This window comes from Suricata suricatta, chromosome 5 (genome assembly GCF_006229205.1).
Source record: "Suricata suricatta isolate VVHF042 chromosome 5, meerkat_22Aug2017_6uvM2_HiC, whole genome shotgun sequence".
Classification (NCBI taxonomy): Eukaryota; Metazoa; Chordata; class Mammalia; order Carnivora; family Herpestidae; genus Suricata; species Suricata suricatta.
Window position 1 is genome coordinate 142,946,684 of NC_043704.1, and position 21,314 is coordinate 142,967,997.

General features: G+C 39.2%; 1 protein-coding gene and 1 long non-coding RNA gene across 3 annotated transcripts in view; one reads left to right on the top strand and one right to left on the bottom strand.

Moving 5' to 3' along the window:
- The first annotated feature begins 5,733 nt into the window (after positions 1 to 5,733).
- LOC115292356 overlaps positions 5,734 to 21,314 on the top strand; it is a 36,630-nt gene continuing 21,049 nt past the window's right edge. The window contains exon 1 of the long non-coding RNA XR_003908945.1: positions 5,734 to 5,996. This is a non-coding gene — a long non-coding RNA (uncharacterized LOC115292356). The remainder of the gene's footprint in view (positions 5,997 to 21,314) is intronic.
- GADL1 (glutamate decarboxylase like 1) overlaps positions 17,340 to 21,314 on the bottom strand; it is a 276,305-nt gene continuing 272,330 nt past the window's right edge. For both annotated transcript variants that reach the window (XM_029940382.1, XM_029940381.1), the window contains one exon: positions 17,340 to 19,156. In XM_029940382.1, the coding sequence (XP_029796242.1) occupies positions 18,983 to 19,156 (174 nt within the window). In that variant the 3' untranslated portion in view covers positions 17,340 to 18,982. The remainder of the gene's footprint in view (positions 19,157 to 21,314) is intronic.

The window sequence follows — 21,314 nt, forward strand, 5'->3', positions numbered from 1 at the left end:
CCAAGCTCTGCTCCTGCCCATTTGTTACTAGATTTGGATAGCCTATCAGCTTGGAGCCTGAATCGTTAGCAACCAAATAACTAACTCACTTATTCTTCAAACCTTCCCTCAAGAAAGAAATATTTGCATTCCATCTTTCTAGTGCTTCAGAGAAAGCAAAGAAGAAGAAAGAAAAAACTGCAGAGTGAAGAACCAATTGATTATTTTTCCATAATAAGAGTGAATGTTCACATCCGGACACAGAAGAATATATCAGGCTTATTTATATGCATTGCATATCCTCCAGTATAATAAAGGGACTCACACTTCCATCTGATAGTTTTCTTGAGGCTGTGTTCAACCATTTCCCAAATCTCCTGGGTCTGAGGGAGAACAGCCTCTTTCATGGCTGATAGCATAGAAGAAATACCAAAAAGAAAGCAAAATGGTGAATGTGGTGTTTACTGTTGGGGTGAGATAATACTGGTCCATAATCCCTTATTTGCCATTTCAAATCCAAAATCTCTGGAAAATATAAATAAATTTCCTAACTCATTTGGTTTCTAAATCTGACTTATAGTCATTATTTATTCCATTTAAGGTAAATACTTATGTTCTGTGGCAGAAACATTAAGGTTTGATTTTGGGGGTGTCACCTATACTAATGCTTTAAGGTGTCACCTAATATTCATCTTATTTTCTTTCTAAAAATTGTCCAAAAGTCTAGATTTCTTAATCAATCTTACCCCAGAGGTTTTGAATAAGGTTTGGGTTTGGGAGATTTTACATACATATGACATATATATAAGAGAGATATATAATAGTATATATAATAGATAAATTGAGGGAGATCTATCTATACTTACATATATTGGGAGATATCTCCCAAACCTTATCCATATATACATATATACAAGCATACATACACATTCCAGTAAGTTTCTTATACCCATACCATTCACGCTAGATCTATTTCAGGGTATGATTATTAAAGCAGAAGAGAAGAAAAGGCAATTTCAAATTTCAAAAGCTTACGGTGGACTCAGAGCAAAGAGGAAGACTGGTCTCAGTAGAACAAAACTTCTTGTCATTATACCACCAAGCGTAGTCAAAATTCCCCAGTCTAGGGGAGACAAAGGAACAACGATGACAGAAGGTGTTCACAGGCCTGGGACCAGTGTGCCACAGACCTGGAGGAGCCACACAAACTGAAGTCAAGTGACTGAATGATTTAAAGAACACCCAGCCCCCATTCGTGTGACACTGTGTCAGCCTATGGAACGGCATGGATACAAAAGCAGAAACTCTGGAACCCCCAGGATGTACTCCAGTGAGCACTGAATGTCTTCTGTGCCAAGGAATTATATCAGTAGTCTTTCACATTAAGAATCTGGTGAGAAGTTCCCAACCATAGCAGCCTATTGGCCACTGAATGTCAACAAGGAGTGGCCCCAGTGTCCCCAAGAGCCTTCTCCTAGGCCTCATCTGTTGTGAATTACTCTAAGTAATTTTATCAACCATAATTATCAGACTCCGTTGGCCATCAGTAGCTTCTGATGGTGAACAGCTTGTTGCGGCTACAGGTTTCCCCAACAGTCTTACCAGTAAGTTTTAATAAAACTGTTCTCAGATGGAACAAAAGCAGTCACAACCTGCTCCATGGGCTCAAAAAGGTCTCAGACCTCTCTGCTTGGGTGCTACTGGTGTCCCTGGCAACATTCCAGAGGTGGGGGAGGTAGCACCTTAATGGTTGATGGCCAACAACCAGAATCTTCAAATCTTCATCACTTGAGCACTGTTTTAGAAGAATTCCTCAAATACCAGTCTGAAGGAGCTAGACTTCTGAGCCAACTGGGTTCTGTTCATACCAAGACAGGGAGAGGCTTCACAATAATTTTAGTCTATTCACGTATCTTGAACACCACTATTTTGCCAATGAACACTAATTTGTACATCCATTATGATCACTAACAAAACCTCTGCTCTTGTTAAATGAAGGTAGGGGAAATGCTTGCAGTCAGTCTGTGAAGTGTGACATTTAATTATACATGAATTAATCATCCTTGGAATATTTATTGAGATTGGAGCAGCCATCCATCCTAGGGATGTATATCAAAGTTATTTTATATAATATATCTCAAATGTATGTATTAAAATACTGACAGTCAAGTGCATACCACAATTCCCAGGGCACTCAGGAGCCCTTCAAGATGAAGTGTGAGGCACTGGGAACCTGGAAAGGTAATGGTGATGGTATTGAGCTGAAATCCTCCTGGCTTCTCAGCCTCCACACTTGAACTTGTTTGAGACTGAATGGAAAGAGCTAAAAATCTTCCAGACACAGGAAGCAAGATATTTTCTTCAGCTTTTCCTGGTTGGGATGGGAGATAGACCTTAGATAGATACTTCTGGAACAGAACTGGTTTGGTTAGAATGCCCCTTCACTATAACTTTCCTGTGGACACTGCTGAGTCATAGAAGGAATATCTTTGCTGTTGGCACAAACAGGACAGGAAAAAGCTGTTAATGCAGGCAGTGCCTTGTGGTTTTTGTTTTATGAGACAAGAATTGTGTTAACAATAAAGGTACTGTGTTAGGAAATTAAATAATTCATACTCTAGCACTGTGTAAAAACATTAAGTCATTCACAAGTGATAAACCTGCAGTAATTGATACTAAATTGTGATTTCTTAAAAGGCTAATACACAGTTTAAATTCAAACACTGGACATTCAAAAATGTAATCATCAAAATTATAGAAGTGATTGAGTAAATTGCAGTCAGAGGCGAATCATGTAGACAATTTATGTAGACAGCTATGCATGACCTAATGTGAAGTTGAAAAGAACCATGGAAAATGTACAACTTGTATCCTGTTTTAAAATTTTTTGTGTGTCTTTCACATGTATCTATGGTCATGAATTTTTCACTCTCACATTGCTGTTTTTCAGCATTATGAATATTGGTGCAATGAATATCCTTATATAAGTTAGCATTTGTACATTTTTCATTTCTTTAAAATAGATTATAAGAAGTTATGAATATTTTCATGGGTCTTGTCATCGCTGTCCAAAATACTTCCCAGAGTAATTGTGTCTATTTTTATTCCCACCAATAGGACACAAGAACATGTGTTTCCCAGCACATTCACCAGCTTTACATATTACCATTTTTTGTTAATTTAATATTTTGTGATTATACATCATCATCGGTATTTGCATTTCTTTTATTCACAGGTTGAATTTTTTTCATGCCTGTTTTGAGATTATAGTTTTATCATTGAAAATTATCTGTCGTGTCCTTTACATGTTTATGTATTACACCTAAATGATTTTATAAATGATAGTATTTGCCATACTTTGCCAGATTTTATTTCCCTCTTCATTTTGTTAATGTGCACTTAATATATCCAAATTTAAAAATTTGTATAGAGTTAAATCATTCATTCTATTTCTTTATGATTTCCCCTGCATCCATATTTAGAAAATAACTGTCTTTCCAAAAATCCAGTAAAGGAACAAGGTTATTTTCTTAAAGATTTTCTATGACATTATCTTTTAATATTTATTCTCCCTAGAAAGTATTTAGGTGTATGATATGTGCTTGAGGGAAGATTATTTACATTTTCCCTTTAAAAATTGTTAATGTTTATTTATTTGAGAGAGAGAGCTCAAGTGGGGGAAGGGACAGAAGGAGAGGGAGACAGAGAATCCCAAGCAGGTTCCATGCTGTCAGCAAAGAACCTGATGTGGGTCTCAAACTCATGAACTATAAGATCATGACCTGAGCCGAAACCAAGAGTCAGATGCTTAACTGATAGCCATCCAGGTGCCCCCCGAAAGATTATTTGTATTTTTTTCTATTTGCCTAACAGATACCCCAATATCATTTCATGTGGAGATGAGGGCGAGAAGCCCATTTATGATTGATTTGTGTTATGTCCTTCAGGTCACAGTATATCTATCATTGTAACAGAAATTACTTGTGTACTATTTTGCTCCATCATCCAAGTGTCAGTACAAGGCTGTTATAGATAATGTTACTTCTAATTAATGTTTATACTTCTCAATTCCCAGAATTTTCATTAACATTGTGGCTTGTCATTTGTTGGTGGTGGGCCACTGTTTTTTCATGCTATTTTTGTTCTCATTCATTTTTTTATTAGGAAAAGATTAAAAATTCAGCATATGCCCAGTCCTATACCATATATCCAGACTTCATAAATGCATTTGTTCTGAATCTGATTCAGAACTTAACCTTTCACTTAAAGAGAAACTAAATACTATAAACATCACCACAATCTCAGTACCTGTCCTTAGGTCCTAATCCCCGTTCCTATGGATCTTTCCAGACCCGACCTCTATTATGGCTTAAATGTGGGTCTTTCCCATCTATGCATGTACTCACAATCGAGTGTTATCGTCTGTGTATGATTTTTTTTAAATTTCTAGAAGTGGAACTGTACATGTATTGGTCTGCTTCCATTTTTCCTTTACTTACGATTATGTTTTTGAAATCCATCTATGTTGATAGATATCAATCTTATTCATTTTAACTGCCATGCAGTGTTTGTCACGTGTTAAAGTAATCAAAGATGCCATTAGATTGAGGTGGCTCAAATGCCTTGGTAGCCTAGGAAGCAAACCAAAACTTAATCCGGAGTTAATTCCTATGAATGCCTCAAGGTTAAAAAGAACAGCCAATCATAAACAGTAAACCAGTCTTTCCCAAATAATGCAGTCACTTAAGCTACAGGCAATCAAATAACTCTGCTTTGTTCTTCTCTATAAAAGTCTTACCTCAAGCCCCTGTTGGTAGAGCAGTCCTAAATATTTTTGGTTTGGTGCTGCCCAGTTCAAAATGATATTTATTCAAATAAACTTCAAAATTTTAATAGGTGGTTGCCTGGGTGGCTCAGTTGGTTAAGCATCTGACTTCAGCTCAGGTCATGATCTGATGGTTCGCAAGTTTGAGGCTCGAGTCAGGCTCTGTGCTGACAGCTCAGAGCCTGGAGCCTGCTTTGGATTCTTTGTCTCCCTCTCTCTCTGCTCCTCCCCGACTCATGCTAGGTCTCTCTCTGTCTTTCAAAAAATAAACAAGCATTAAAAAACCCTTTTTAATTTTAATATGCTGCAGTTTATCATTTAATACACATAAATATACCATGATCTTTTCATTTACCATGCTCAAATGCCCTGGGTTTTTCTCCAATATTTTTGTTTTTACAATTACAAAGTGCTGAGTAGACAGTATTGATCTATTCTATTAGAAAAGAAATGATATAAAAATTAATTTAAAAAAGAAAATAATTTAAATTATAAAATTCATCAGAAAATATACAGACTGGGGCACCTGGGTGGCTCAGTTGGTTAAGCATCCGACTTCAGCTCAGGTCCTGATCTCGTGGTCTGTAAGTTCCAGCCTCACGCTGGGCTCTGTGCTGACAGCTCAGAGCCTAGAGCCTGCTTCTGATTCTGTCTTTCTCTCTCTGCCCCTCCCCTGCTTGTTATCTGTCTCTATCTCTCTCTCAAAAATAAACATAAAATTTTTTAAAAAGAAAGAAAGAAAATATACAGACTAAGCATAACTACTGAAGAAATAGGATAAGGAGAAATTAGCATAAATATGACCCCTTCCCCCAAGGCAAGAAAAGGTCTACAAGTTTAAATGCTAACAAAATATGTGAAGGATCTGTATGCAAAAAGCTATAATAAATTGGTAAAAGGAATATAAAAGACGATTGAGGAGGAAACCATCTTACTCTGTCCTTCAACGTTCTTCTACTTGATCTAAGAATCAAATGGATACAAGACAGACTAACGGGTAAAAATCAAACAAAAGTTTTATAATATTTATATCTCCTGTATTCACAGGAAAGACCCAGGAAAACTGAATAACTCCTCAAAATGACTGAGACAATCACCTTCAATGCCATCTCCAGCTAAAGACAAAAGATGATGACGTTGGAGGTAGGAAGTCAGCTATGAGAGGTCACCAAAAAAAGCACGATAAACACAGGTAAGGATATTGTGCAGATTAAGTCCTTGTCTTTTCTATAGATAAATATTTCTAGATTTAGAGTCATCCCCCTCTTCCTGGTATAGAGGGAGACACCCTTACAAATGAAGATTTCCCTTATCCATCTAAATGTCTCTTACAAAAGTGTAACTTCCATTTGGTTTCCAGAGCTTTGCTTGTGTCTAGAGTTGCTTAAAAATAACCAGCTTAAAATAATCAATATGCCAAAGAGGTATATTTTGAAATGCCAAAATTTGCTCCCCACAAGACTAAGGTAACTGGAGCACTCTTCTGGGATCATGAATTGGAAAACTTGGTATCATTAAGACATCAGTACTCCCCAATTTGATCCGTAGACTCAACACAATCCAAATCAAAATCCTAGTAATCCCCCTTCCCCCTTTTCAGTAACTATCAGCAAGAAGATTCTAAAATTTATATAGAAACGCAAAGGAACTAGGACAACCCAAACAGTTGTGAAAACAAACTAGGTTGAAGCATAGACTATCTACTTTGAAGTCATATTATAAAGCTACAGTCATCAGCATAAACAGCTCAGAGACAGACTACACAAATACAGCAAGTGGTTCTTGATAATTGATGGGGAAATCTAATAATATAAATAAAATCTCTTGCCAGTCCATAAAAACCCTTCTACAATGGCAGAAGCGAAAAAAACCCACCAATTTTATTATTGAATAAACATTAAATCAGAGTATAAAATACATCTAAAGAGATTATAAAGACAGAAAGAAATCACATCCTTTTGTATAGCAAAGCAGATACAATCCATTACATACATGTTAATTATTTTTATCAAAAAGGAAAAATAAAACTTCTCATATCTCTATGACAAACAGAAATTTACAACTTGAAGTCAAGCACTGAAGCTAAAAACTCCCACAGAGGCAAGGAGACAAGGTCATCCTTCTTGATCTTTGCATTTCAAAGAGATAGCCCATCCTTCTCAAGAAAGAAATCTCTGGAACATAAAACTGTCAAGAGGCTCATTTAGCTTCTAAAAGGACTAAAATGCATTTCAAAGAAAACCGAGAGAGTATTTACCATTTTTTTTTTTTTTACAATATTTTCTAAAGGAAAGGCTAATGAGAAAGGAGAGCAACAAGTTCTCCTCCCCTTTTGGTATGAGGGAGAATTTATTATTTATATTCGTATTTGCCCTAACAAATGTACAAAGGCAATTCAATGGAGAAAAGATAGTTCTTTCAACAAATGGTATTAGAAAAACTGGATCTCATTATGCAACATAAATGAACTTCAATATATACCTCATGTGTTATATAAACTAACTCAAAATGGATCATAAATATATAAGTAAAACTATAAAAGTTCTAGGAGAAAAAAAAATCTGTGTGACTTTAAGCTCGACATTGAGTTTCTTTCTACATGACACCAAAGGCATGACCCCGAAAAGAAAAATTGACAAACTGCAGTTGGTCAGAATTTAAGCTATTGTTTTATGAAAGATATTGGTAAGAGAATTAAAAGATAAACAAGGTTTGGACAAAATATTTTTAAATCATATTTATGAGATACAACTTGTATTCAGAACATATAAAGAATACTTAACACTCAGGGTGCCTGGGCGGCTCAGTGGGGTAAGAGTCTGACTTCAGCTCAGGTCATGATCTCATGGTTCATGAGTTCAAGCCCCGCATTGGGTCTGTGCTGACAGCTCAGAGCCTGGAGCCTGCTTTTGATTCTGTGTCCCTCTCTTGCTCTACCCCTCCTCCACTCTCGCTCTCTCTTTCTCTCTCAAGAATAAATAAAACATTAAAAAAAAGAATACTTAACACTCAACAATAACAAAACAAAACAAAACAAAAACAGAAACAAAAACAGTAAAAAAACCACTCTAAAAAATGGTCAAAAACCTGAATCAGAAATTCACCAAATAGAATAGATGGATGACATATAAGCATGTAAAAATGCTCAACATTATCAGTCAAAGAGATGCAAATTACAACCTCAAAGAGACATCACTGTAGAAGCATTGGAATAGCTAATTGAAGGGATCAAAATATGCCACCGCAAAATATGCTACTTTGGCATAAGGGTAATTTTGAGCTCTAGGCAATTAAGAAATGGCAAACATAGGAGGAATTTTCTGACCTTTTACTTTCTGCCAGAGAAGGGCATAATTTTCCCTTTTGTAAAAGAAATATATCGCCTGAAATGATTTGAGTCTGTGTAACAAAAATCATTGAACAATCTTTCTTGACTGTACATTTTGTAGTCACCTTCTAGCCACTTACCCTTCCCTCCCCAAGAAATCCAAACTCCCTTTTCCTTCATCTAATCTCTTCTCCACGTTTTATCACCCTTTGCTAAAATAGTATATAGGTGTCTGGGTCAAACTGTTTCTTTGGGTGTTTAGTTCTTTGTTATAAAACCTCCGCATGCATGCAAAATAAACCTTTCTCCTGTTAATCTTTTTACAGTTTAATTCACAGGTTCCAGTACTGAACATAACAGGGTAGGGGAAATATTTTCCCTTCCTTTACACAAATAAAAAACTGATATCACTGTGTGCTAGTGAGACTATTGGGAACAGAAAGTTGCACGCATTGCTAGTGGAATGTGAAATGGTATAGTCCCTTTGGAAAATAATTAGGGAGTTTCTTGTAAAGCTAAACAGATGCTTACATATTACCCAGCAACCCCCTCCTAAGCATTTACTCAAGTAAATTGAAAATTTATATTCACATAAAAACCTGTACACAAATATTTATAGAAGCTTTATTCATAATTTCCCCAAACCAGAAATAACCCAGGCACCTTTCAACAGACAAATGGATTAACAGACCATGGTAAATGCATACCAAGGACTAGTCCTCAGCAATAAAAATGGTTTGTTATGGTATGTTATTGGTTAACATAACAACATGAGTGAATCCTAAGTGCATTTTGCCAGGTAAGAATTACTCTAAACATAATAATCATATAATTCTATTTATACAACATGATGGCAAAGGGAATAGTATGAGATTATTGGTTGCTGAAGTTCAAAGGCAGAGCCTAGAGCATCTGGCCATGCTGAAGGGTAGGAAGTGCTTAAAAAAGAGAGATGGAAACATGTCAAAAGGACATAGGAACCAACCTGTAAAAGCTCCCAATGGGCTAAACTGGCACAATCTGACCACCAAAATAAATAACAATGGCACTAGAATCTGACTAAGAAAAAAAAAATATCTGTGAGTCCATGCTGATGTAAGTAAATGACTAAATAAATAAAGAGGAAAAGAGACACAACTTTCCTACAATATAATTCCACTTAATAAATATAGAAGGTGTGAGTGAAATAGAAAATCACTATTAGAACACCAAAGTAATAATGCCTATAAGGCAATATGCACTAATGAACGATAAAATCTTTAGAAAGATATTTAAGATATTTACATAGCCTTATCATATCTGCCCCCCCAAATATTTAGTAATTATGATGGGTAGTTTTAACATATGTCTACAAATTCTTTGACACTCCTTTCTCCAGAAATCAGAGTTTAATTCTCTTCCACTTGAGAGTGGTTTGGATTAAGTAACTTACATTTAAAGAATAGTATACGAAAAGGAAGAAAAGAGTAACTTCACAGTGGATAAGCCTAGTAGACGCCAGTGTAACCAAATAATCAAGATTAATAACACTAGGAACAAAGCAGGAAACAATCCAGATGTCCGAATCTAGGACTACTGTTGTCCCATCACGGAGGCGAGGCCCTTCTGAGTGTTCTCCTTAGTGTCCTGTGAGTCGTGCAGTTTTCCAGTGAGATTGGTAGGAGAAGGCCTTACTATTCCAAGCACTGGTTACTCATCCCTTAAAAGGGTCCTGCCTCCAGCCACAGGCCATTTCTTCACATACACACGCTGATCAGTACTCTATCAAAATACTCAAGGGAAACAAAACTTTTGTGGATCTCCAGAATTTTCTATCTATGCAGCTCTTTCCTATCCAAACGTGCATTGCTCAATCCAGACTGCCAGCAGCAAGGGACTCCCCGTGCAGAGAGGACAGCTGTGTTTCCATGATGGCATGACACCCTTCTCTCCCCTTGGTCTCCAGCAGAATATGATCTACCCCCAAGAAACCTTAAAGCCTCAGATAACAGAATACAAATTGTTTAGGACTCATCATCCACCTGAGGGACAGTTTGTGGCTCTTTATGTCCTACGTTGTTCTCGGCGATCAGGCAGAATGGCAGAATCTTGCTAATGAGAGCTGGTGTTAGCGTTAGGGAAATACTAGCCAAGCCATAACTTGTGATGCCTTAAGGTGGGTGGGGCTCTAGTCTCACACTCTCGTGAGAAAATATCTAGAAATCAAAACTATTCTTATTCCAATAAGAAGAAGGTTTTTCTGAGATAAGACAAGTCTAAGTTTATTTTTCATGGGAAACGTGGCTCATTTCCTATAGGAGCACATACACTAACACGTTTCAGTTACACACTGCGTGTTTCAGTAACACACTGACACTGCAGTTCATAGCATGTGTTTTTTACATTTTAAAATCTTTTTAAACGTTGATTTTTGAGAGAGTATGTGTGTGCAAGCGGAGGAGGGGGAAAAGAGACAGGAAGACAGAGAATCCAAAGCAGGCTCTGCACCGACAGCAGGAAGCCCGACATGGGGCTCAAACTCACAAACTGCGAGATCATGACCTGAGTGAAGTTGGACGTTCAACCAACTGAGCCACCCAGGCATCCCTCATGGCATATGTTTTTAGGATTAATGGTGACTTAAGAGTTTTCTCCAAGGCACAGGGTTAGTTGTTTTACACTTATGTATCCAAGCGTCCCTGAAATAAAAAAGTCATCTCCGAAGGCACACTATTGCACATACCTGCCAACTTTCCTTACTGCCACAATTATTCATTGAGCAATTACTATGTCTCAACCCCCCTATGTATATCATAGTCTAATTTCTAAAGTATATAGAGATATATAATTATATATAGTGATATATGCAGTTTAAGAAAATTATAGAGAAGGGGGGTCTTGGTGGTATAGTTGGTTGGGTGTCCGACTTCAGCTCAGGTCATGATCTCTTGGTTCGTGAGTTCAAGCCCCACATTAGGCTCTGTGCTAACAGTTCAGAGCCTGAAGCCTGCTTCAGTTTCTATGTCTCCCTCTCTCTCTGCCCCTCCCCCACTCATATTCTCTCTCACTTCCTCTCTCTCTCTTTCCTCTCAAATAAATAAACGTTAAAAAACTTTTTAAAAAGAAAGGCATAGAGAGTTTATTTATATTGATGCAGATCCCCTTTTGGGCAGGCAGAGAAGGTATCCCTATGAAACTGAGAATCAAGCTGAGATCTGAACTGTATGTGGAAATTTACTTAGGAGAAGGGGGGCATAGCATTCTAGGAAGAGAAAACATTACATCCAAAAGCATTGACATGAAGGATCTGGAAGAATGCTGACTTTTCTGGCTCTTGGCAGGAGGCAGGCAACACAACATAAAGTTGAAACTGTATGAGAATTGGAAGGAGGCAGAGCCCTGGCAGGCGCAGGCAGAACTTGATCTTTATCCTGAGAATTGAAATCACTTGCCTCCGTGTAGCTTAACTACCAGGACCGAGAACCAAGATATAGACTATCGTCAACATGATTTAAATGTTCATTTCAGAAGATTCTCGCTCAGAACATTAAGGTTGTAAATCAGTGGATAGCTTCACTGTTTGCTTTAGGAAATCCTGCCAACTAATTTATCCAGACAAACATTTGTGTCATCATCTCTCCCATGGGGACAAAAGAGTGCTCACTGCTGAAACAGCTTGCTTATCACACAACAGTTTATTTATCAAGACTTACATCAAGCTTCTCACCTTGCTGTGCCCACCAAGCCCAAACGATTCCATGATGAACTGTATCCCAATCAGTTTGCCTTGGAAGAGCCACCGTAAGCCATTGAAGCACAGACCTGAAGCCTGGAAACTCCCTTCTGAGACACCGTTAAGACTTCAAGACAGTGTTCCCTGTACTCAATAGAGCCAATAAACTTGGCTTTGCTTGACCAACAGGTTTTCTAAGAGTTGGTAGTTGCCAATCCTAAGTGCAAACAGAACGTGAGAGGATCAGTTTTGTGTTCTAATCTAGTTGTAGTTTGATTAAGTAGATTGGACAAAGCCCAGAACTAATGCGTGGATACACCAAGGTTATTGCTATAGTCCAGAGGAGAGGTGAAAGATGTTTGGAATTTGGATGTTTTGGATAAATGGGTGAATCAGAGACATGTATTGGAGGTGAAGCCAACAAGACTTGCTAATTCATTTGGACAGCAGGGGGAGAGAGAGGGGGACAAGCTATCAAGCCTGACTTATACATTTTGGTTTGCTACACTAGATAGAAAGGTATGTCATCCACTGAAATGGAAACACAGACAAAGAAACAGGTTTGAAGAGGAATGTAGGATTGGGGTAGAAAGTCATGAGTCAGTTTTGGGCATGCTGAGTTTGAGTGAGACACCCAAGTGGAGTTGTTGAGTAAGCATTAGTGCAGTGGTTCAGGAACTCAAAAAGGTCTGAGAAACAAAGCAATGACCAAATACTCAGAAAATATTTATTTTCACCTCCACTCTTGTCTCTGTAAACATTTGTTTTTCTTTATTTTTTTAACCTTTATTCATTTTTGAGAGAAAGAGAGAGAGAGCGTGAGTGGAAGAGAGGCAGAAAGAAGGAGACACAGAATCTGAAACAGGCTCTAGACTCTGAGCTATCAGCACAGAGCCCCACATGGGGCTTGAACTCACGAACCACGAGATCATGACCTGAGCCGAAGTCGAATGCTCAACCAAGCCACTCAGGCACCCCTAACATTTCTTAATGTTTCAAGTCAAAAGGCCCTCTCTACTGGTGCCCTCCAGCTTCAGAGGCAAAAAGCAGAGAGGAAAATTTTTATATTCTGATTTGAGAAAGGTGTCAAGACTGTACAATATAATTTTTGCCCTCTGAGACCAAACTGGTCTGCGGTGCTTCTGTTTGCCAAGTAACTGTGGGATGCCAGGCATAGCCAGATTGCTAGGATCAGTCCAGGATGACTCTTTCCTCTCCATATAGCTGCTGCGAAGTGAAGATGTTTATTGCTGGGCTCTGGGGTGAGGCGGCTTTATACTTGATGGTTGGATCCACTACTCACTACTTTGGTAATCTTGGAGAATTTTCTTAAACTCTTTGAGTCCAGGTTCCTCAATTGAAATTAAAAATGAGAACAACAATAACTGCCACTATGATGGAGTCCATGAGGACCCCATGAACATACCAGCTGGCATTGCACTTGGCATGTAGAATGGACTCAGCTAATGGGCGCAATCATCTTTCTTTCTCTGCATTGGAGGTTTCTCCAACTTGTGGAATCTGGCTGTCAAAAACACCACCCCCCTAGAACTAAGAGGTTAAGGAAAATAGGTCACCTACATTGTTTTTCCAATTTTTGGCTACTGCACTCCACCTCTACCTGCCCCTGCATGGGCCTTTATTTTCAGGGTCTGGGTTTCCAGCCCTTCACATAACCATTCTCATGCCAGTAAAGAAGGAAATGGAAAATAGAATGGAGATAGAGAGCTCTCATGTTTCCCCATGTGTGATTCCAGTTGAGCCCGGGGTTGTCCTTTGTGCTGTTAATGATTTTTTTCTGAAGAGCTGGTCAAGTGTCCCTTTGCAGTAAAGCTGCTCCCTAAAGCTAGGGGTTTCCTGAAAAGGGGGCCATTTTTATGGATCCCGTTGGATTAAGCAAGTGTAATCCAATTTTTCTTGAACTAAACCATATAAAATAAATCTCAAACAAATTAGAACAAAATGAAACCATTTCTAATTTGCCAGAATGAATTCCCATAAGATCAAGCTAGCTCAAATGGAATGTGATCGAGGTAGGGAGACATAAAATTCTTCAAACTGGAATCAGGCCAGTTCTAGTTATATCAGGTAAGTTCAGACTGGTTTCAATGTAGAGAACTAAAATTGGTCCTGAAGAGGTTAAATTAAATCTAAAAAAAGTTTTTTCCCAGTTCAGAATTGGCTCTAATTGCCTTAAGGGGATTAGGATGCTTCAAGTTGTATCAATCCATTTGCAGTTGGATTAGATCAATGTGAGGGGGCAAGGCTGACTCTGGTCAGCTTGAACCAACCAGACCAGATTCCAGTTAAAATGGAATCAAACTTCATCACCCTAGGTTAATTTCTGAGCTGTCTGGAAAAATAATGCTTTCAGAACTGGTGCCACTCAACATATGTGTCACAGTGGCAGAACCCACAAGTTGCCTCCAAGCACCCATCCTCATATTTTTCTTTGCTACTAACAGAACTACTTATCTGGTTATGAGCATTGACATATATATAGTTGTAAAACACCCACAAACACAAGCAAACAAAATATACCATATTTCCCATTCTTCTCTGAAGAGAACGTCTGGCAAATGAAGGGGAGGGGGGTAGTTCCTGGGAAAGTTTCTATTTCTTGCCCAAAAGTTGAAGAAGATGGCTAGAACCACAGTGCACAAATTACACCCATGACTAAAACTTGATGAATGAATCCATTTCTAAGGATGGCCGAGTGAAAATATGGAAGGATCTGGGGTCCCTGACAATAGGGTACCATCCAGCCATCAGTACCCCTCCCAAATCTCCCTAACATTCACCAGCGCTGCTCAAGGCTTTGGTCATAAGCACATGTATTCTCTGCTTGAAAACCTCCTAGGGCCATGGAGTATGATCAGGATGCTCAAGGAGCTAATGCTCCTGGGATCAGCTCTCTCAATTAATTCCCCCAATGCATTAAATGCCTCATCTTCTTTACCCCTCAGATGGAACACCTCTGAGGTACGTTCTACACTCTTTCCCAGAGGTCATGGATGGGGTTGAGCCTCAGTTGTCACAGCATTAATTTTGCTCACTAATATTCACTATACTGGTTTCCTTCCCTTAAGTCACTCCACTACCTCCCAAACAGTGCTTCCTGGAATCACCAAGTGGACAGGTTTCTAGCTTTCAAATCCTTGTCTGCTTACTAGGTAATCAAATGTAAGATACCAACTCCAGATTATCTACTCTGGGACTTCCTTTGAATAGACAAAAATAAATGCTTCCAATGAAACCACAATTAATTGTGTTGTCTTATGTATGCAATGAAATCTCATCCTCTTTGATCCAGTTAACAACGAGATCCTTCTTGAAGTTCAAATCCCTTTATGTCACTAGGTCTTTTTCTAATAAAGAGCTGCTGTTAAAAGTCAAAAGCCAAAATAGGAACTTAAAAGTGTTTATGCCAGCCAACCAGTTGAATATTTTTCAACCGATTGAATAAAGCCTGCTAAGTGCTAGAAGAAATACTAAAAATTATATACTAAGTGCTTTCTTTGAGCAAATAAAATGTTAATGATAAATTTTAATAATGGCCTTTAATGATAAATAAATTGCCAATTCTAAAGGAAATATGTTTTCACTTGACCTATCCCCAGCATTTGATATGGTTGGTCATTCCCTCCTTCCCCAAAAATGTTTCTTTACTAGGCCTGTGGGTAACCACCCTCTGGGTTCTTTCTCTGCCTCGCTTGCTGTTCCTTTTTGGGCTTCAATGCTGGTCCTCTCCATCTTGAGCTCATGTCCCAGGGCTCAGTCCTTGCCCTGCCTCTCCTTTTATATCTGTGATCGAGATCTAGATTTAATCTAGATATCACCCAATCCCATAATTTGAATTAACATCCCTATGCTGGTGGTTCTCAAACTTATAACTTTAGTCCCTCCCCCCTGAAATTGAGACTCAAAAGTAATTCCTCGCAGCAGATCTGGTTGGCTAGCAGAGACACCTTAAATCTCACATGACCAAAAACAGGTTAAACTACTCTTCTCACAGTCCTTCTCTCAGCTGATGGCAATTCCTTTCTTATCCCTGCCCAGGCCAAAAGTGTATGAAACTCTCCTGAAGCCCCCCATTTCTCCTGGAGCATTCTGCTCCATTGGCCAACCCTGTCAGTTCTACCTGTAAATGCCACCAGAATCAGATGCCTTTTTGTCACTTCCCTCATTGCGACTCTAGTATAAACTATCATTATTCCTTGTTTGAACTGTTGCAGTCGCCTCCTGTTTGGTCTCCCTGAATCCACACCTGACCACACACACCCTATTCTCCAAACAGTAATCAAAGTGATCCTTCTAGGGACACCCAGATGGCTTGGTTGGTTGAGTGTCTGACTCTTGATTTTGGCTCAGTTCATGATCCCAGGGTTGTGGGATTGAGCCCTGCGTAGGGCTCCATGCTGAGGGTAGAGCCTGCTTAAGATTCTCTCTCTCTCTCTCTCTCTCTCTCTCTGCCCTTCCCTCCCCATCTCTCTCTCAAATTAAAAAAAAAAAAGTGATCCTTCTAAAATATAAGTTGAATCACAACGATACCCTCTTCATATTGTCCAATATATTCCTGTCTAAATCTAAGTCCCCACCCACAGGGCCCAGTCTACTGACTCCCAGATACTTCTGTGATGTTATCATCTACCCATGATTCCCTCTGCTCCAGCCTCGCTTACCTCCGCAGCAGTCCTTGAACAAACTATGAATACAGCTCCTCAGGCCTTTCACTTACCATACCCTCCATCTAGAATGCTCTTCCCCCAGATACCCAGATGGTTCCTCCCCTCACTTCCTAGTCTCCCCTCAAATGTCATCTTATTAGAGAGGCCCTAACCCAACCAACTTTTCTCCAATAGCACACCCTTCTCTCCCCTCCATACTCTTCCCCTTTATTCTCCTTAATTTTTCTTCAAAATTCTTATTACCACCTGACTTGTTACATATTTACTTGCTGTCTGCCTCAGCCAGCCTGAAAGCCACAGAGGAGCAGAGACTTTGTCTCATTCACTGCATGTCCCTGGCACAGTTTCCTAGGACATACTAGGCACACCATCAATATGTTCAATGAGTGAATGAATCACATTTAACCTTCTACTGGAAAATTATTTTTGGCCATTCAGTCAAATACATGATTGGGTGTGGTATATCTAAATACATGAAGGAAAAAAGAACAGAATTTTTAAAGTTCTGGTAACAGTTGTTCTTTTCATTCATCACGGAACTATGTCTCTCAAGAAAAGGCCCAATGGGAGCTGACTGTGGCTTTCTGGTTCCCGAGGCCTCCCAACTAAACAAGAAGTAAATCCCTACTTTGCTAGAACTGCTTTCTCCATTTATCCAAGGTGCTGGCTATAAAACAGATAGCTTCCAACCTACTCTCTCAATTATTTAGCTAAAATGCCAGTGGATCTCAATTCGCTTCTAGAATGTATTGAGAAAACCCAGTAAAGATGAGATAACAGGAAGAGAAAAGTCAGTAACACTCAGCGTGCGCTAATGTTGCTTTTTATTTCATGAAACCCGAGTTATTGCAAATATCAATTTCAGGCACATTTTATGTAGACATTAAAACAAAAAAAGCAACAAGATATGTAAAACACACACACACACACACACACACACACACACACACACACACACACACAAATAGCTATCACCAGAGAAGAAAGTAATTCAGAGAAAGATGAAGATATTCTTTGACTGATGCAGATGTTAAAAAAGCACACACCCTGGAGTGAAAATATGGAATAAGAACAATAGTACGCATCTGCTTTTTACTCCTCAAAATGCAATCAACGAAAGTTAATGATATCGTATGAAAGTTTATTGAATATGCGATGTCTAATACTCTTCAATCTTTTGCCTTCCAAATCAGAGTTCTGATTAGATTCACAACCTTACCTTGTGGAACTCTGCACTCACTCCTCTGAATTCTGTTTCTTAGTCAAATAGATTTCCCCTAAAAATCCAGGACCAGGATCAGAGACAGAATCACAATCACCCGCTCCCAAGAGGAACAGAGGAGGTGTCTGCACTGAAAGGCCTCCAATTCCCAGATTCTCTGCCTAATATAAACCACTCAATAGTCTACACTGACGTTTCAAAGCTTGATAAAGGGAATGTTGTATAACCCTGGACTTCATTCTGGTTATTTCCTATAAGCAGAGAATAAGATAAGAAGTGCCCCTCCCCCACGCTGAAAGAGGTATGTCGCTAGGGACATCTATACCTAATGTCTACTCTGAGCGGACGCCCAAAGTGCTTTGGGAAGCGAATTAGTACTATTGCTTTGATTGAAAAGGCCATGCTACGAAGTGTTTGTCTTTATCCTTACCTCTAATTTAAGTACTTTAGAATAGATAACAGTTAATTTTACCTTCTGAGAATAAACATTTAGCTACATAAATTAAGATACAGCTTTGTAAAGTAAACATCTTAAATAGTTTCTCTTTTTTAAAAAATAGATATACTTCCGGTGCCTCTAAACATTTGTGCTAGAGATGCCACAGCCTATTTTCAAACTGGTTCCGGGGTCACTGAGATGGTAGGTATCTCCTGGCTGGTAAAACATCAGAGTGATTATTCGGTCTTTACAAGATTTCACTAGACCACTAGCCTCGGCTTTTGCCTTGCCTCGGAGTCACCTGGAAAGCTACTTAAAATATAGAATGCTGAGTCGCACTTAAAATATAAAGGGTCTGATTCAGTAGGTCTGAGGCGGGGCTGAGAATCTGTATTTTTAGCAAGTTCCCAGGCAATGTGGATGCTGCTAGTGTAGTGAGCATCATTTTGAGAACCACTGCTTTCAACTATTAATTTATATGTTGTTTTAAAAGAGCGATCAAGCTTAGAACCCAAGCCCTATGTGGGACTTACTAAATAAACTCTCTTCAAGGCTGTGTCCTAAAGACCATTTTTGAGCAAATCCATTTTTTCATTTCCTCCTTTCTAGCGACACTAGTGTCCAGGCAGCTAAAGAGTCCTTGACACTATTTGCTCAGCACTTCTGCGTTGACAGAGCGTCTTTACTATTTCTCACCAGAAGGGCCGCAGCCTCTGGGTCCCCAGATTCCCTGGATCTGGAAGCCTCCCCAGGACAGAACCTGTGCCTCTGGGGAACCGAAAGCCACGGCTACATGTCTCTCCCCAGTAGGTCTATCTCATCCAGAAGGAAGTCCATGTCCTCCCGGCTCACTTGAGGGCTGATCACCACCTGGCGGAAGAAGTTGACCTTCCCCCGGTGGGGCTGGTAGCCAAGCATCAGGCTTCCCTTCTTCATCATCCGCTCCTTAATGGTCGGGGCCACCTGCAGAGGCGAGAGGAGGGAGGCAGTGAAAGACCAGAGCACATTCCCGCTGCCTTCCAACCAGGCATCCGATTCTCACTGGCATCCATGGATGGCACTCCCTTGCACACAACGAGGCAACATTCAGAATAATCTACTGAGGACTTACGCATATGAAGGCTGATCCAAGGGCTTTAGATCAGTCAATCCATTTAACCTTCACAGTGACATCACGGGGGGGATAACAGATATCCCCATTGATGGATGAGGAAACTGAGGTGCAAGGGGATTACACAGTCTGAGGTCCCGTGCTCAGGAAAAGTCAGCAAAAGAGCAGGCAGCCTCACCGGAGCCCATACCCGGAACCCCAGACCAATGCGGTCTCATTCAAAACAAATCTGGCGTCCCCAGAGAATACGGACTTCAAAGTGTCAAAAGCTACATTCCCAGCTTTGTCTGAACTAAAAAATGCTCCAGTTCCGGCATCTTTTTTTGTGTGTTTGTTTTGTTTTATTTGTTTGAGAGATAGAGAAAGAGAGCAAGGGGGAAGGGGGAGAAAGAGAAAATATCCCAAGTAGGCTTTACACCGTTAGTATGGAACCTGACTGACTTGAATTTACGAACCCTGAGATCATGACTGAGCCGAAAACAAGAGTGGGATGCTTAACTGGCTCAGCCACCCCAAAGCCCCTCCAGTTCAGGCGTCTTAACTAAAGAAAATTAGTCTCAGGCGGGAAAGTGCACACGCACCTGCGTGCACACACACACGCACACACACACAGTCTTGCATTGATAGTCTTCAATGGAAAACACTAATATATATATTATGCACAGTTCTGTTTGGAAGACTAATATTCTATTAGTTTATTAATAGTATATGTGAAACATAACATTTTTTTATTAAGAGGTATAAAGCCAGGAATGAAATAGAAAGCCCCTATTTTAAAGATTTCCAGGTGACATGGGGAAAATGGAATCTGATAATCCAAAGGAACAAATTTTTCTAAAAGTCTAATGTTTGAAGAAATTAGTCCAATTTAAGAACCAAATGGAAAATCAGTCCATTTTCATATCAGTCATGTGACCTTCCAAGAACTAGGTTATAAACTTTTAAAAGGGCAAAGCTGAACTTTGAAATACCAAGTTAAAAAACTTAAGAGTACACTCCTCCTGGCTTGGAAACGCAAGCAAAGGTTTTCCATTTTCCTTTTATTTTAACTGTTTCAAAATTTCTGAGTGTGTCTACATGAACATATGATGAATATATAATGAGTTTCTGACCTCGTCTTCTCAGAAAAATGAGACTCACTTAATCCAGAAGGGAAGAGAGCATGCATAAATCACACCAAGAATGATGAACTTTGAAATTCCTAGGTGAGGGGCAAAATTCTCCCTTCCCAGGAGCCTATTTCAGGGTGTGACCGACCCCACATATTTCTAGTCTTTAAACATACCTATGTTTTGCCAGATATCCCCCTGAAAACAAGCCAAGCTACTTTATCCGACACTCCACATAATCTTGATCTGTTACAAAGATTATGGAAAAATTGGATGTGTTAGACCTCCACAGACAGGATGTGTTAGATTCACCCACAGAGCCTGCCAGGGGTGTGCAAGGATAATTTTAACTCAGGACTTTCTCCCTGTATGTGCTAATTTTAGAGCCTATATCTTGCATAACACAGACTACTCTATGCCTACGACAGCAAAAACAAACATCCACTAAGCACAATCACATTGCCATTCTAGCAAAGTACTGGAGTTCTCTCACCATATAATGAGACATGGAAAGAAAATCTACGAGCATAAAAGAAAAAAATTGTAGAAGGAGAAGCTGAAGTCAGAGGTCAAGATAGTGAAAAAACATGAATGACCAAGTTCTATAGATTGCTGTAAATATGTCATAAATTTTATCTGAGCTCTTTAGAGATTAGAAAAGCAGGGTTAAATAAACATCATCTCCAATCTCTTTGCAGAATTTAGTGACAAATGTTCAGTGGATGCTAAAAGAGAGCAAGTAGGGAATATTCTACATACCTATGCTCTGTGCATAGCTGTTTGAAATGCTTAAATATGAATGCTCCAAGCATCCACTGAGTTTTCCTGCAAAGCTCTTTAAGTATTATTTGTTACTGGAATTATAAAAATCGTGTGAAATGGTACACAAGCAAATGAAAGG